The sequence below is a fragment of the Narcine bancroftii genome, chromosome 5 (genome assembly GCF_036971445.1).
Source record: "Narcine bancroftii isolate sNarBan1 chromosome 5, sNarBan1.hap1, whole genome shotgun sequence".
NCBI lineage: Eukaryota > Metazoa > Chordata > Chondrichthyes > Torpediniformes > Narcinidae > Narcine > Narcine bancroftii.
In genome coordinates, this window is record NC_091473.1 from 47,630,550 (window position 1) to 47,648,182 (window position 17,633).

General features: G+C 40.5%; 1 protein-coding gene across 2 annotated transcripts in view; it reads left to right on the top strand.

Moving 5' to 3' along the window:
- The window catches only part of copg2 (COPI coat complex subunit gamma 2), a 109,055-nt gene that overhangs the window by 78,429 nt on the left and 12,993 nt on the right, over window positions 1-17,633 (top strand). For both annotated transcript variants that reach the window (XM_069937346.1, XM_069937347.1), the window contains 7 exons: window positions 1,375-1,618; window positions 2,733-2,808; window positions 9,142-9,245; window positions 11,437-11,562; window positions 12,265-12,333; window positions 12,448-12,590; window positions 14,546-14,717. In XM_069937346.1, the coding sequence (XP_069793447.1) occupies window positions 1,375-1,618; window positions 2,733-2,808; window positions 9,142-9,245; window positions 11,437-11,562; window positions 12,265-12,333; window positions 12,448-12,590; window positions 14,546-14,717 (934 nt within the window). The remainder of the gene's footprint in view (window positions 1-1,374; window positions 1,619-2,732; window positions 2,809-9,141; window positions 9,246-11,436; window positions 11,563-12,264; window positions 12,334-12,447; window positions 12,591-14,545; window positions 14,718-17,633) is intronic.

The window sequence follows — 17,633 nt, forward strand, 5'->3', positions numbered from 1 at the left end:
CCCTTTCAGGCAGTGACTGCCACACTCCCACTATTTACTGGATGATAAATATTTCCTCATCTCACTTCCATTCTTCTAATTGTTTTAGATCGATGCCCTTTGTTTTCATCCCCTTTTCTAGGGAATTAGATTCTTCATATTTACTCTATTCGGGTCCCCCCATTCTATGCATTTCAGTTAGATCTTCTCTTCCTCCCTTCCAAAGGATAAAACTTTTGCTGATACATTTTTTTCTTCTTAGCTAATGTACACAATTATCAGTCTGCATTATGCACAGTTCTAGTTTCAGGCAGCATCCTGAGAGGGGGGTGGAAAATGACATTAACCCTTAACCAGAACTGGAAAAGAAATCACTTAAATCTTTAAGTAGAAGAGAGGAGGAAGGTTGGAGAGAATAAAAGAAGTAACTGTGAACATCCTCGTAGAAGAAGAAATAAATCTGGTGATCTGAAACAATCAAACTTGGTCTTGAATTGTGATGCTGTGCTATGCTCAGATAAGATGAGGTGCTGTTCATCAAGCTTGTGTTGGGCTTTGTTGGGAAGATATAGTTGATCAGAGATAGAGTGATAATGAAACAAAGCAATTGGACATTGAGGTCATTGCTGGAGACTGAACAGAAGTGCTTTACAAAACAGTCACTTGGTTTGCATTTGGCCCTTTCCAATGTAGAGGGGGCCATTATATGAGCACAAAGATAAGGGAAGAAAGTCATCAGTTCTTTGGCTCTGGCATCCTGTGCCTTGAGCAAAATCCGAGTTTTCAAGGATCTTGAGGAACAATGGAAAGAAGTAGAGAATTTAATAAGATCATAAAGGTGAAAATGCCTTGTTTCTACTATGTAAAATTCTACTTGTGTTTTCGAAAGAATTTCAAATGATTTTTTTTTAAATTGGAGATTTAAATATATATAACTGCATGAGGTTAAGTATACAAAAGGATTTGGTAAGTAGGGTTAGGACCGATATTACCATCTGAAGAGGGAGCACTGGCTTGAGATGACTTGCACCTCAATGATTCTAATATCCCATTCTCCCATATGATTGACTTTATAAAATATATATATAAAACAGAACATAATATGTGAAGACCAGGCAAGCAAAATTAGTATAATTTTCTAGTTTATTTCTTACTTTGTGATAATGGCAGTTTAACAACTCTGGAAAAGTCTTACAAAATCTCAATCTTAAATCCTGTGCAGTTTCTTGCAAATTAGCTCAATTAATTGCATCAACTGAAGATTTGTTTTGACATGGAAGCACCCACAAAGCTCACAGTTCTTTTGGCTCCTGGGCTGTGGCAGTCCCAGACTATGTGCATGTTCTGACGTCTATTGCCCTCCTCCCACCCTCAACCCCCTTTGCCTTCTCCCAGGGTGGGTTTGAGTACAAGCGTGCCATTGTGGAATGCATCATTTGCATCATTGAAGACAACCCAGAGAGCAAGGAGACCGGACTGGCTCACCTTTGTGAATTCATCGAAGACTGCGAGTTTACAGTCCTCGCCACTCGCATCCTTCACTTGCTTGGGAGGGAAGGAGCTAGGACTCCTAATCCCTCCAAGTACATACGCTTCATTTACAACCGGGTCATACTGGAGAATGAAGAGGTCCGGGCAGGTGAGTTGTTCTCCGCCCCTCCCACTCCTCCGCCCCTGTCGTCCTCCCACCCCCCCACTCCTCCTCCCCAATCCTCCTCCCCTCCAATCCTCCTCCCCCAATCCTCCTCCCCCCACTCCTCCTCCCCGTCCTCCCCCTCCCCCATCCTCTCCGTCCTCCCCCTCCCCCATCCTCTCCGTCCTCGTCCTCCCCCTCCCTGTCCTCCCCTGACCTCCCCCGTCCTCCTCCACCTCCCCCGTCCTCCTCCCCCTCCCCCGTCCTCCCCTCCCCCGTCCTCCCCTCCCCCGTCCTCCTCCTCCCCCTCCCCTGTCCTCCCCGTCCTTCTCCCTGTCTCCTCCCCCTGTCCTTCCCCCTCCTTTGTCCCCCTCCTCCTCCTCCTCACCCGCTCCCTCCTCCTCCTCGCCCCCTCCTCCTCCTCACCCCCTCCTCCTCCTCGCCCCCCCCCCCTCGCCTCCTCTTCCACCATCGTCCTTCTCCCCCTCCACCCATACCTCGTCCTCCTGTTAATTCATTTAACACTATAGGTCATTAAAAACTTGAACTTGTAGCAGTTTTTGTTTTAATTATTTCAGATGAATTTGTCATAAGAAAGTACCATGTATAGATGTATCAAAATATTTGCTTTCTGTCATCCCATTAATACATAAAGTATTGTAATAATACTAGTAGAAATCAAATTACCACAGTAGGTTACAATGAAGGAATGGTAGCATAAGCCAAAACTGTAATTCACTAACTTGGAGTGAGATACCATGGAGCGGTTTTCTTGTGTTCAGACTGATAGTTGACTAATTGGAGTCAGAATTAAGAAGCCTAATCAAACCAAGTGTACCGCATCATATTGTTGTAACATGCCCCAGTCATGTTGTAGGAATTTGCAGACCCATGCCTGACTAGCATCTACCCCAATCTTCAATCTTTCTTCATAACACAGTCGGAGTTTTTGCTGAGGAAAAGCTGTTAAAGCAAAAGTACTGTTGCATTTTTTTTTGTTTTTGAAGCTAAAGCTGGATAAGTTTGCTTTCTCTGCATCCTCAACACATTGAAAATTACTAGCTACATAGCAGAGAACATTAGAAGTTATTATCTTGTCTTTTTTTCCAAATTCTTCTAGCTGCTGTGAGTGCATTGGCAAAGTTTGGAGCCCAGAATGATGACATGTTCCCCAGTGTGAGTGTGTTGCTGAAGAGGTAAGTTTTACAATGGAAATAACCCTCCCAGTATAATGTTATCTACTCAGTCTAGGCCTGGTGCTGCAGATACAAACACGTGTTCTGGTAATCCTCTCATTTTAATGTTACTTGGTGCTCTTTAAAAAAACCACTTTGAAGTCCATGTAAATTGTGACCTATTCCATTCTGCATATTGAGCATTTTGTCCTTTTAATCCTCCCAGTATTATTTTTCCCCTTTGCATAAATGTATGATTGCAGAGGGCAGGTATACTTTCCAGTGTAATTTACTCTTCCCTGAGGATGCAGTAGAACATTTGCATCGTGTTCAGAAATACAACATCAGCTTCAGATATTTAAGCTGATGAAAGTGTTTTTCATTAACTGTGACTCAGTTAGCATATTCCCTCAGTGCCCTCCTGTTCTTCACTGGTTTGCAATGTGGCTGACTTTTCAGAACATATATGTAGAGCTTAGCTTGTTGCAAATACAATCAGTGTGTTTTGAGGTACATGATTGAGGAAAGAGCAAAAATAACAGAGAATTATTTAACAGTTTTTCTTTGGCTTGGCTTCACGGACGAAGAAATGGTCAATTGGCACACTGTGTCCTGGTTGTTGTATACTACCTTCACTAGCAAGCATGTACCTGATGTTGATCAAGAGGAAGGTCGAGCTTCTCTAAAGAGGTATTAGCATTTGCTATGGTCTCACAGGTTTGCAGCATGGAAACAAGCCCTTCAGCTGATTTGCCCATGCTGACCCATTTGTATATCAAAGCTAGTCCCATTTGCCTGCACTCATCCAATATCCCTTTAAACATTTTTTATCTACATACCTGTCTAAATGTTGTGTGAATGTTGTGATTGTATCTGCTTCTACCACTGTAGATGTAGTCAGGAGAGCCAACCTTGAACTGTCAACAATGGAATGTGTAAGATAATTCAAATAATCCTTCTCTGAGAATAGGGTTCTCCTTGAAAAGTGCTTTTGGACCTTTTGAGTTTGAATTTTCAAAAAAAGCATGAATGTTTAATATTTCATCCAAATAAACATCACCTTCAACAACAGAGCTCCACTTCAGCACCAGACTGATGGATCAGCCTATGTTTTGTATTTGTCTCAAGAAGTGGGCTTAAACCAGGCAAGAACATGTTACTTGTACTGCCCCTTTTACTTTTGCTGCCGAGGTTTGCATTGACAGTTAAAGGTTAGGTCCCATTAAATAGTCTGCCAGCAAGTCTGGATTCCTGAGAGGGGAGGCAAGGGACTACAGGGCAAATTGTATTTCATGTTTAAAGAACTATTCAGTTAGAATCTTAGTGGAGGGGTGCAAGCAGCAGAAGTTTTATTGATGGGTAATCTATATGACCAGTAAGACTGTAAACAAGGGAATGGTATCATGGGAGTGGAGTCATTAGCTGAAAAATCTTCCATATGTAGCACATCCCCACTGTCAGAAAATTTGGATGTGAATTCCTTGCATTTATCTTGTACCAAGCTCATAGTAAACGGGCATCTGGGATTAACAGGAGGTCTGCAGATGCTGGAAAACTGGAGCAATACAAAGTGCTGGAGGAGGTCTGGTAACACAAAGTGCTTAATTCATTCTGCCATTTGTGTTAGAAAGCACCAAAGTTTCCCATTCGACTAATTATAATAAGTTTATATTTAGACAAATACAGCACAGTAACAGGCTATTTTGGCCCATGAGTCCATGCTTCCCAATTTACACCCAATTAACCTACACACCCAGTATGTTTTGAATGGTTAGAGGAAAATGGAGCACCTGGGGAAAACCCGTGCAGACACAGGGAGAACGTACATCTCCTTATAGACAGCGTGGGTTTTGAACCCTGGTCCCAATTGGTGGTGCTGTAAAGGTGTTGCCCTGACCGCTACGGTAACTGTGCCACCAATTTTTGTTCTTAGTATATTCTTGATTTCTTTATGAATTGTTCAAAGGGATAGTTTTAGTTGCAATATTTTGCTTGTTAAACAATTTTTCCTTGAAATACATGGTTAGTGTAATTTTTTCTTTTTGTTTGCAAACAGTTAATATATATTTGAAATGCATAACAGTTTAAAGATTATATAAATTTATTTATGGAAAAAAATTATGATTAGTCTAGTGGCTAGCACACGTTTACATTGCCAGTGACTGGGGCTTCAAATCTGGTGTTGTTTAGGAGGTTTGTACGTTGTCTCAGTGTCTTATTTCCTTCCGGTGCTCCAGTTCCCCCCATGTACCAAAGCAGTATAGGGTTTGAAGGTTAATTGGTCCCATGAGTGAATTTGGGCAATGTGGGATTGTAGGCCAGAAGGACCTGTTACTATACTGTATCTCTGAAATCTATTTTCTCAAATACCCAAAGAATCTGCGTAAAAACACTGTCTTTTGAAACAATGGTTAGAAAATATGACATCAGAAATCTTCACTTTGACTTTGAAATTCTGATGATGATCAGTAATCACTTAAAACAGTTGCCACGTAGGCAAAACAAGATTTAAAACTTTAAACCTGTACCAGGTTAAGGGCTGAGTCTATCGAATGTTGTTACTGTCCAAAAGGTACATCATATATACTTAGAACAAATGGGAGGCCTTTGGCTTGGCATTCTATCTACAAGCTTGCACTGACGTTGTGGGATTGATTATGTGTTCTGGTCCTAGGAATAGGATTTGAACTGTCATGATGGGTGGAAGGATTTGGCAAACAATTACCATTTTTAAAAAAATCTATGGCACACTTGAAGGGGTTGCAGAGGAGTTACTTCCAGTGAACAAGTCAACACACAACCCTCAACTAACTATTTGCACAAAAAAAACCCAAATGGTTTGATTTTGTCTCTTTGCTATTAGTGCAATCTTCCTTTGCCCAGTTTAGTTGCTACGTTACACCAGCGACCACATTTCAAAGTATTTAATTGGCTGCAGAGTACTTTGGGGCATCCTGAAAGCAAGAAAGCTGCTGTTTAAAATGCAAGTTTGTTGAGGCCTGCTGAACTTGGTCTCCTGATTATTGGTTGCTGTGCCAACAGCAGTAGAACAGTTCCATCACATTTATTGGCCAGAACAAACTCTCATCAGTCCATGAATTATCAAACTCTGGGGAAGGCATGGAGACAGCTACATGGATCAGTAGTACTGCCCAATACTTCCTCTACTGCTCTAAATAGATACGGTAGATAATGTTTGAATGTGAAGGATCTATGTAAAGCTTTGGCTCAAATACATTTTTTGATTATAAATTCTTTGTTATATTGTTATACGGTGGGGAATTTGATTATGTACCAAAATCACTACACTTCAAAGTAATTCATTGATGTAAAGTGCTTTGGGATGTCCCGGAGGCTCATTAATACATGCCTGTTTGTTCTCTCAATGAAACTTTGATGCTAAACGAGTTGCTGATTGATATAAAATCTGTTGAGGTTAAAACTCTCTCTGCTATTTTAAGTTTTGTAATTTTGCTTTGGTGCTAAATTTCATTGGGTGGCACGTTAATGAATTGCTTTAATTTATGTCAGAAATCATTTTAAAAGGTTTGATGTCATGTCATACAGGTGTGTATGGCAGGTTTGTTTGTGTTAATGATGCCTGGCATAATTTTAACCCTATGGGGTCAGACTTGAGGTTTACCAACATTTTAATAAATATAATTGATTATAATTTGTCTTGGATTACAGTCGAGTTTGATATTAATATGAAATGAGGCACATTGTTAATTACATGCAGAACTTGTACTTCTGATGCAATAGCCTCAGAGAGAATCATTGAGGAACTGAGTTTTTAAGCAATATAACTAGAAATTGGGATTGTTAGTCTTGCTGAAGCGCTCGTGCTGAAATGTCGGACCATTCTTCCCTGCCTTTCCTCCTCTACTGAATTCCTGCAGAAGATGTTTTTTTGCTCCAGATCCTAGGAGTTGAGAATTAATTGAACCATGGGGAGATCTTATTATCAATAGATACAATTACCAATCAGCAAACGTAGGACGTAGAGTTAAGGAAATCTTCAAAAGAGCCAGATGTTGCTTGAGAATGATATTCTTTAAATACAAACACTTATTGGAGAACACTACATTTATCGATGGTGGATGTGGATTAATTAAGAAATTTAAAAAGAAATCAATAATTATAATTGGAAATAAATAAAAGGAAGAGGCAAGGGAGAGGAATAATTAAGAGTTTTTTTTAGTGAATTGCACAGCTGTAATGAACTGAATACCCATCTTCAATGTTTCTCGGTCAGACAGCATTTAACTGGATTCAGCAGTGCTTAAACTATGTACCATCATTCACAAGAGATCCACAGCTGTGAAATAATAATAAGATTAATGATGCCAGCCAATTGAAAAGTAAGAATTTTTATACAGGGGTTGTGAGCTTCATCAGGGAATGAGTTCAACTCCTGTCACTGCCTCGATTGCCGCCGATCAGTACAGTTGAAGGCTTGGGAGAGTGATTTTCATTACAACCAAAGTTATTGCAGCTAAATGGGTGCAGCCATGCACAAGCATGCAGATTCTCATGCAGGGTGAAAGTTCAGAATCCCTCAGGCTTGAAAATGCAACATGAAGTCCTTGGGAACTTGGACCTTAGGTGTGCTACATATATGTGTGACTATTATTAGTATTGACCATCATTGAATGACTAATCCCTCCAAAAGCCAATAAATGGTTTTTAACTCACAGAGGAACTATATTCTCTGTGGAATGATCATCCTATTCCAATCAACTTTGCAGGCTGCTCTTGCCAAGCCTCTAGAAGAACTTTGATCTTGAATTTCAATGTAACTGCTGCTCCTGTACTCCTTGTAACCATATAGCATTCACCCTGCAAAATTATAGATATTAATTAAATAGAGCTCTTGAAGGAATGCTGTCTTTTAACATCTTCCAGTCTGCTTTGTGATAACACTGTGGAGACAGGGAAATCTCTAGGTTAAGGTATTGTGTCAGGTTTTGAACTGCCCTAGGACCCACCTGCACACTAACTAGAACAAGCAGTCATGAAGCGTGACTCTGGGTTGCTTCGATGGAACAAACCCTTGACTGAGAAAGCCAGTAGTATTATTCATGGTTGGATGTTTCTTATTTGTGACTGCCCCACCCCTCCACTCTTGCCATTGGTTACCCTGAATTTCCATCCACTCGTGCAGCACCTTCCCCAATTATTGGAAAGTTGAAGGACCATTTTCTGGAGACACGCGAGACTGCAAATCCTGGAGTGTGAAACACCAAAATGACTGATGGAGGAAGTCTGCTGGTTCAGAAGTATCAGACATTTTATTTCTGACAGTTTTTGTTTCATTTTCTAGTATTATTTTTATAATCAATAAACACTTAAAATTATTTTTTAAATGCATAACATTTTTACCTTAGAATGAAACATGTAAGTCTACAGATGCTGTGATTGTAGTAAAAACACAAATGCTGGAGGAAGTCAGCATGTCTCACAGTGTCCATATGAAGGTAACAATAATATAGGGGAAGTTTCAGGCCCGAACTCCCCCCCTCCCCCCCTCAAGGTTTTTACTTTTAACATTAACATTTTACTTTAAACATTAACATGTTTACTCTTCCTTGATTTTTTTCCCCTGGATTTTCTCCAGCAGTGTTTATTAATCAGGCCCAGGAGATTTCGTCCAAATCCTGGAGTGCTGATGGTCAACTTCTACTTCTTTGCTGGTGACATCAGCAAGGAGATGGGTCTCCCAGTCAGCTAAAACTTGAGTTGTTTTATGTTTTTAAGGAAAGAGTTCCACACCTTTAAACCCTTCATGCCCCTTTGTTTCATTTTTATTTGTACATCCTGTGATAATATCACTTTTCTTGTCTCTGTCAATTTTCACAAGGATTAAAGTGCTCTACAATCTCTCTTTAACAGATCACCCTCGGTACCAGGACACTGGGTTCCACCTTCAATCTTTCTTGGTTGTTTTCATGTGCTGCTTAATTCTGGTTGTAATATTTAGTAAGAAAGACATGTTGCTAAAGGGCATTGAATAAAAGTTCTGTCATTAGTTTTCAGATGGTATACATTTCTCGTGAACATTTGGGGAGTTGGAGAGAGAGTCTGTTTAATGGAGTTAGAGCCCAAAAAAATCATTTGGTCCATGGTGCTGGCCCATTGATGGATTCTCCTGCTTCTCCCTACACCATCCTGTAAATTGTTCCTTGGCTAAGTTGTTGAATCTGCTTCCAATGTTTGTCCAGATTATAAAACCTCATTGAAGAGGGAAAACAAATCTGCCCCCACCCACTCATTTCCAGCCTTGCCAATTTTCTTTACTCTGCAACCACTGGATGCTGAGACCTTGCCTCTCCTGATGGATGTTTTAATGCACAGGTGTATGATGGATGATGACAACGAAGTACGTGATCGGGCCACCTTCTATCTGAACGTGCTGGAACAGAAACAGAAAGCTCTGAATTCTGCCTACATCCTCAATGGTAAGAAAATGGTTTCATTTTCTCAATGACACCAATTAGGTTCCAGCTGATCACCAGGGCTTTCAAAACCTACTGATCCCAGGGAAACTAGGACCAATCATCAATCTTTTCCATCCTCTTTGAATTATTTATAGATGATGCTTTATTTTGTACAGGAACATTGTAAGTAGGAGTAAGCCATCCAGCCCTTAAAGCTTGCTGCACCATTGATAAACTGGAGGGACCCAATATACTCGCAGTGAAGTTTGCTAGTGGTACTCAGGAAGGTTCAAACTAAGGTGGCTGGTCAACAAATGGAGAAATTGTGGGGATGGTAGATGTAATGACAAATGCTGGGAAGAGATGTGCAAAGAACTGTAGTGAGACTGATGGGCAGAGGTGTGTTATTTTAATGCAGGGTATATAAAGATTAAGACAAATAAGCAGAACCTAGATTACATGGAATTGCAATGTTTTGATCATTACAAGAATTGGCTGCAAGAGGGACAGGACTGGCAGCTCAATTTTCCTGGAGTTTTTTAGATGAGATAAAAGAGGTGGTAAAAGAGGTGGATCAGCAAGAGGGTCATGACTACACTAGAGATGTCATAATGGAAGGCACATCCACTGGAGTATGAATGGTAGAGATCAAATATAGCAAGGTACAATCACTCTGTTAGTGTTACACTACAATCTTCCCAATAGATACTGATAGAGGACAGATAAGTAGATGGATGACTGAACGTTGTAAAAGCATCATGTGAGTTACTAAATTGGTACCTCGCATAGATATTCACCAAAAAGAAGAACTTGAGGGATAATGATGAGGAGGATAGTGAGGAGAGCGCTAATGTGTTGAGACATTTGAGATTGAAGAATCTTTTGAAGAGCATTAAGATCAATAAGTTATCAGGCCCTAATGAGATATATCCCCAGTTATTGAAAGAGGAAAAATGAAGAGATTTCTGGGGTGTTGACAAAGATCTCACTAGCAACAAGTGAGATCCTGGAGAATAGCCCATTGTTGTCCCTTTGTTCAAGAGAAATTGGAATAATCTAGGAAATTACAGACTGGTGAACCTCGAATCAATGGTTAGGAAGCTATTGGAGAGGATACTTGAGGGTAAGATTTATGCGTATTTGAAAAGGCATGGCCAGATTAGGGAGAGCCAGCATGGCTTTGTGCAGGGCATTTGGTGTCTTACAAATTTGAGTTTTTTGAAAAGATTATGAAATTGGTTGATGAACATAGGGCAGTGATTGTAGTCTTCAAGGAATGTATGGAAATTTGAAAAAAAGACTGACAATTATATTAAAAAAAGCATTTGGCAAATTCCGTCATGGTAGGCTGATCCAGAAGATGCAGATGTATGGAATTAGTGGTGAATTAATAGATTGGATTCTGAATTAGCTTGCTCAGAGGTCAGAATCTCATGATAGAAGGGTCTTATCTTGGCTGAAGGTCAGTGATCTGTTGTGTTCTGCAGAAATGGGTGTTGGATCATTGTAATAACTTGGATGGAAAACATAGTTTGGATTATTAAATTTGCAGATTAAAAAAAAGTGGAGTTGTGGACAGTGTAGGGATCTAGATTGGTCCCCATTATAGGAAGATTATAGGGACTTTGGAAATGCTGAAGAGATTTGCATGCGAGGGTATGAGCTTTGGGGAGAATTTGGACAAATGGGTTGTTTTCTCTGGAGCATTGAAGTTTATAAAATTGAGGGGCAGAGATAGTATAGTCAGATCTTTTTCTCCCAAGGTTAAAACTGTCTCCAACTGTATTAAAAATGTGTTAGAAAAAGTTATAAAAGATGTGTGGGCAAGTTTTCTGTACCGAGTGGCAGTTGCCTAGAATAGGCAGCTGGAGGAAGTGATGGAAACAGATGCAATAGTAGCATTTAAGACTCTTCTTGATGTACACATGAATATACAGGGTTTGGAGAATAAGTATTATGTTCAAGCATAATTAATGTGGATATCGTGGTCAGCACAGACAATGGTCAGAAGGGCCTGTTCCTGTGCTCTACTGATTGTCATAGAAGGTCTTCTACTTCATTACCCTGTTCCTATCTTCTCCTAATGCCCTTGTGATGTGGTATTAATCAGAAAAAAATAATTTCTGCAAAACTTGCAATTCCAATCATACCACAGTCTTGAGAGTGCTGTATTATTAGAGTATTGCCTTAATTGAACTATCTTTTTGTTCAGGCCTTCAAGTGTCCATTCCTGGACTGGAGCGAGCTCTGCACCACTACACTCTGGAGCCATCTGAAAAATCCTTCGATCTGAAATCAGTTCCGTTATCAGTAGCCCCAATCAGTGAACAGAAGTCAGGTAGGTAGATTCGCTGCAATGCAATATTCCCAGTCATTTGGTTTCATTTGTTCGCAATCAAGTGACCCTTGCTCCCAACATTTATGGAATCCTACACAATGTATTTTGATTATTGAACGTGAATGGGTGGGGTGGTGGTGGTGGGTTGCGACAGGGGAGGTTGTGAACAGCGTCTTTTTTTTAGATGAGTTAGCTAAATATATCTGATTATAAATTCTGTTTTGATAATTGGGGATTACAGTCTTCCCTCAAAACACACAGCTTTTCTGTGTGTTTTGAAAAAAATAGAATTGTTAATGCTACATTTTGTTGTAAAGGGTTTTTCATGTTTTAATTATTCTCTGCCCTGAGGCTACACTAAGGAAAGGACAGATGTAGGATACCCACCTATTGGAAAAGCCTTGAAATCTGATCCTTTTATGCTGTTTATTCCCTCTCACTCGACACTCCCCTTAAACTGATGCAACAAATAGCACCATCACTAACCTAAAATCTGTGTTAAATACAGGTTCAGTATGAACCCCATTGTAAAGCTCTACACAGGCCAGGGTAAAATAGTCTGGAATTGAAAGCAGGAGGTGTGAAAATGAGACATTCTCATTTTCTTTACCTCCTCCCTGCTCTCAAGCTGCCTCTAAGAATTTCCCTCTTGTTCCTTTGAATTTACCTGGTGTTTCTGTGTGTTTCATTTTGTCAAACCAGAAATTTCTCCAGCTGCTTCAGTGAAGGTGCCAGAGAAGGTGGCATCAAGCAGACAGGACATTTTCCAAGGTAGGGGCAGCTTCTTCCATCGACAGTTACAGTTTGGATGCTAAATTACTGCCATTGTTTCAGAATTGCTCTGCATTCCTGTCAATGAAAGCAAAAAATTAATTTGTGTTTCAGAACAACTATCTGCTATCGCAGAGTTCAAAGACCTGGGTGCACTTTTCAAGTCTTCGTCTAACCCTGTCCCCCTAACAGAATCAGAGACCGAGTATGTTGTCCGCTGCACCAAGCACACCTTTTTCAATCACATTGTGTTCCAGGTAAGGCACTTGTGGGTTCTGACAGGTGATCCTAGCCCACTTGTCTTTGAAAACTGGACTGTGTGATTAATCTATCTGCCTGCAGTTTCCACCTGTGGTTGCATTTGGCTATTGATATGTGCTGAACTATTTATTCTAACAGCTGGCTTAGCATTACCATTACTTTCTGAGCTGGAACTGCTGTTGAATAAATCTTTGCATTTCACTTACACAGTATTTTGTATGACCTTAAGATATTCCAGATTATTCGTTCGGTTAATTAGGGGCCTTTCAAGTTTAATCCTGATTGTAAGACTCCATTTGGAGGTGATGGGGACTTGAAAGAAAACTCGAAGCTCTTGCATTTCTTTGGTACCTTTTCACAATTTCAAGATGTCCTAAAGCACTTTCAGCCTGTGATTTAGAAAATGTAACAGTCTAATTTGTGCATAATTTGTGTGTGTGTTTGTTGAAGAACCAGTTTTTGGAATTGTGTCATTAGATATTTTGAATCCATCAGAGATTGCAGGGAGGGACCCCATTTCACTTTTCAGTCATTAAAAATAAAACAACATCTCTGATTATATTGGCAGTGAGCAGTGCAGCTTGGATTGTGATGCAGATGTGAACCGTGTTCTTCTATTTCATTAATAAGGTGTTATTCTCTCATCTGTGAGTGACACAAACAGGCAAGAGACTACAGGTACACAATCCTTTACCCGGACATCTAAAATTCGGAAAGCTCCAAAATCCGGCAAGTGGGGAGAGAAACGGCACTGTGAGTTGGGGGGTGGAGAGATGGCAGCGCGAGTCGGGGGATGGAGAGACGGCAGCGCGACTGGAAGGGGGTGGGGGTGGATACAGCAGCACAATTCGGGTGGGTTTAAATCTGACTTTCCGAAATCCGGAATAATCTGAAATTCGGAACGTACTGTCCCTCAAGGGTTCTGGATAAAGGATTGTGTACATGTACTACTAGTGTAGTCCACAAAGCGATATTCTGGCTTGTATTCTGGGTGTTGATTGAAAGACAAATTATCCATGGGGGGTCTTCTCAAAGTACTTATGGAAAGGATATCTCTTCTGTAGAAGGTTCTGGAACTAAAGGTCTCTGATTAAAAACACAGGGAAGTTTGTTTAAAGAACAGATTTTTTTTTCTCTCTGATTAATGTAAGTCCTTGAGCATTTTTCTCAAATTATGGTGGAAGCAGAGATTTTGAGTATTTTCAAGGTAACGTTAGACTTCCTCTACCAGCACATTTAATGAAATAGTTCAACATCTGACAAGCTGGGAATAGAACCAGTTTTTTGAGTGGTCCAAGTTCAAGATAAATTGATATATAAAGTGGATCATTGCCTGCTAAGGGTGGATAGGAATGTAGAGTTAAGACTCCAGTAAGTTGAATAGCAGTTCTCCGAATTTGTCTCTAGTTCAAGTTCAGTTCATTGTTACTGCCATATATTCCAGGATGCAGTGAGAAAGTTTCACGAGGAGTCCAGCCAGACGTTCCATACATAGTACAGCAAGTAAAGCAGAACACTAAAGTGCAGAGTTAGAGAAAGACCAGTTAGGACAGAGCAAAGGCAACATTTTTATTGTTGAGGTTCATTCAAGTGTCTGGCAGAAAGAAACTGTCTTGACTTTAATTGCTTTGGTAATGATCAAGTGAAGGCCAAGTATTTTTTTTCTTGGACAAATGACAAAGCATCCCAATGTTTTGCATGATATGAGGGGCCTTTTACTTTAGAGATTTTGGGTTAATACTATCTGCTTTGAATGTCTTTGCTGAAGAGAGACAAGATTTTTTAAAAGAACAAAAGGATCAAGATCCTATGGCTGTGTTGAATGCAGAACTGCTGAGGGCCATGGTTGTGAGGGCTATCGACTAAATCTTTTCCACTTCTTGTGGCTGTGCCATGAGGTGACAATCCTAGTAAATTATATTTTAATTTCTTTTGTGTCTGATTTCTGCAGTTTGATTGCACAAATACTCTGAATGATCAGATTCTGGAGAATGTCACAGTGCAGATGGAGCCCACAGAAGGTTACGAAGTGGTGTGTTGTGTTCCAGCAGCTAGCCTACCCTATAACCAAGCGGGCATCTGTTACACACTGGTGCTGCTGCCTGAAGATGATCCAACAGCAGGTGAGGAATGACTTACAGTTATGTAGTTAGTTTTGCGTCACAGCAACTGGTTTATCTTTTGGGCCATTTCAGCAATCGGCACTAAAAATCTATTCATCTGGATCTGGTATGTTTTTTTCCCAACTTGACATAATCAAAGAAATGAAAGTCTTCCATGAACCAGAGCAATCAGGTGTAAACATTTTAGGTCACAATATTTTTCTATTATAAAGCACTTTTAAGAGGCATTGCAATGAGCTGTTTTAAAATGTTTAAAATGAGGCTCATTATTTACTGTATATTTCGGCATATAAGTTGATTCCCCCCCCCCTCCCCCTTTTCAGCCTCATTTTAAGGGCTTTATGGTGATTCTGGCATACGTCGACCCCAATTTTCTGGCTGCCTGAGGTGCCATAATTGTCGATCCCTAAAGCTCGCGATGCCTGAGATGGGCCTGATACACTATACTAAAAGGTTGGAGTTGCAGAACGGCAGGCTTTTAATACCATAAGACTTGGACCATGCTCCTGTTCTGGCCCGGTCCAAGGACTCGTACTGAGGAAGGGACTTGGCGTTACCGCTTTTATTAGGGGATTCCAGGGGGTGGAGTCACTGAAGGAAGACGGGCCAGCCGAACATATGGACCATACTTATACACAGTGCCAATAACCAAGTAACATTATACAGTGGTGTATCACCACAAGGCCATTGGCTGGCCTATACGTCGACCCCAATAGATCACACAGATTGATCTGCTGGGCATTGGGTGAAGGTGATTGCTATTGTGGAGGGTCCATTGACACAACACAACACACAACCAAATTATGAAGCGAATTTTAAGTTGAAAGTGACAGAAATGGCTAAGAAAACCAACACTGAGCTGCTGCAAGAAAATTTGATGTGCATGAGAAGTTGGTTAGAGTTTGGAGGAAGAAAAAAGAGACTTTAAGCAACATACCAAAAAGGCAATGTTCTTTGAGAAAAGGAATCACTCGTTGGCCAGAGTTGGAAAATCGCATTGCAGAATGGGTACGTGAACAGAGGCAAGATTGCTACATAGTCACCTGAAATAAAATAAGAACATTCCACTGCAGTGAGCCAAGTCACACCCAGATCTCATTAATTATTCTGAGGCTACCGTAGGCTGGTGCAATCGTTTCACGAACATGAAAAATCTAGTTTACACCAAAAAACAAAAATTGCACAAACGACCAAAAGATTTTTGATCATAAAGTAAGTTTTTATCAGTTTATTATACAGAATTGACAGATACATCAGTTTGCATTGGCAAATACTGGAAACATGGACATGATAGGCAATAGAACAGTGGAATGGAAAGGTGTGCAAACTGTACAAATTGGAAGTACAGGCCACAAAAGGACCAGGTTTATCGTAGTTTTATTGTGCATGGCTGACAGGACGAAGTTGAGACCCATGGTAATTTTCAAACGCAAAATTAAACAGAAATGAAATTCCCTGCAGGTACTTGTGTACATTTTCATGAAAAAGGATGGATGGATGCAAATGGTGTAAAAACAATGGATAGACAATGTGTGGAACAGGTGGCCAGACGGTTTATGCAAAGAACGGAGTTTGCTTGTCGGGGATAGGTTTTGTTGCCACTTAAGTGAGAACACTAAAATTAGATTAGCACTACATAATATTTACATGGTGGTTATCCCGAGTGGTTTGACATCTATATTGCAACTTCTCGATGTGTGCTTGAACAAGCTATTCAAAGACCATGTGCATGAGAAATGGAATACATGGATGTTGAGTGCAGAAAAGTCGTTTAGAAAAGGCAGGGCAATGTGTGCTGCATCACTTAATGTGCCATGTAACTTTGTGCTCAAGGCATGGGACAAAGTTAAAGCAGAGACTATTGTAACGGGCCGAGCAACTGCGAGTAAACAGGTCGAATCGCCGCAACACATGGTCGGTCCAAGATGGCATGGGCTTCCCTTCACTGCCGAGAAGGAGCCCGCGCCTAGCGCCACGTGTGGGCTAAGGAGCTCTCCACTTCTGCGTAGCAACCAGCCAGCCAGAGAGTGACACTTTAACGCAAAAACGGTACTTTCAGAAGTCGGAGGGAACGTCACTGGAAGTGGGTGGGCCAGCGCGGACACGCGAGGATTCAAAACTAATAAAGTCAGTCTTTGTTTTACACTTGCCTTGTGTGGACGTCTCTTTATTTGGTTGCACTGCCACAGCAGGACGCAACACTATGATAACATTGATTAAAAAGTGCGGTATCTCTTGTGCAACCAATGGCACAGAAGATGATTTATTGTGGGACACTAATGACAAAGCTGAAGCCACCTCATCAGATACAGACTGGGACCCATATGATGACTGTTTAAACAGTGAGAGGATGGATGTGCTCGCTGCCATTCTTCGCTTCAGACGATGATAACGAGAGTGATTTTGAAGGGTTCTAAATGTGTTGTTGTTTTCAGACAATGATAGTGATTTTGAAGGGTGATAATTGTTGTTTTCAATAAAAATCTCAATGAAAATCTGGCGCAGTCTAGTTTTTTTTTGGTTTTTGAAAGATCGACATACGCCAAATCAGTTTTTCAAAGATCAATGTAAATTGAATTTTGAGCTGAGTTTAAGGTCTCAAAAGTATATCTGATGTACAAGACAACTTTTTTTTTGAGAGTTTTTTTGGGTTTCACGACTCAACTTGTACACCGAAATATACAGTAATAAAAATGTACTTTTATTGGTGTCTATCTCCAGAGAAGGAAATGTATTGAAAGTGACTGGTGCACACAGCAAAGATGTTTGTGTAGATTTTTTTAATGAAGGCACTTTTTGAGATGAACCAGTTATAAAGCTTGCCCACTTGTGAGCCAGTGCTCCTGGTGGAATATTTCAATTTCAGTGCCAACTTTTCTGGATTTGTGATTTTTGTGGTTCAAGTCCGATTCAAGA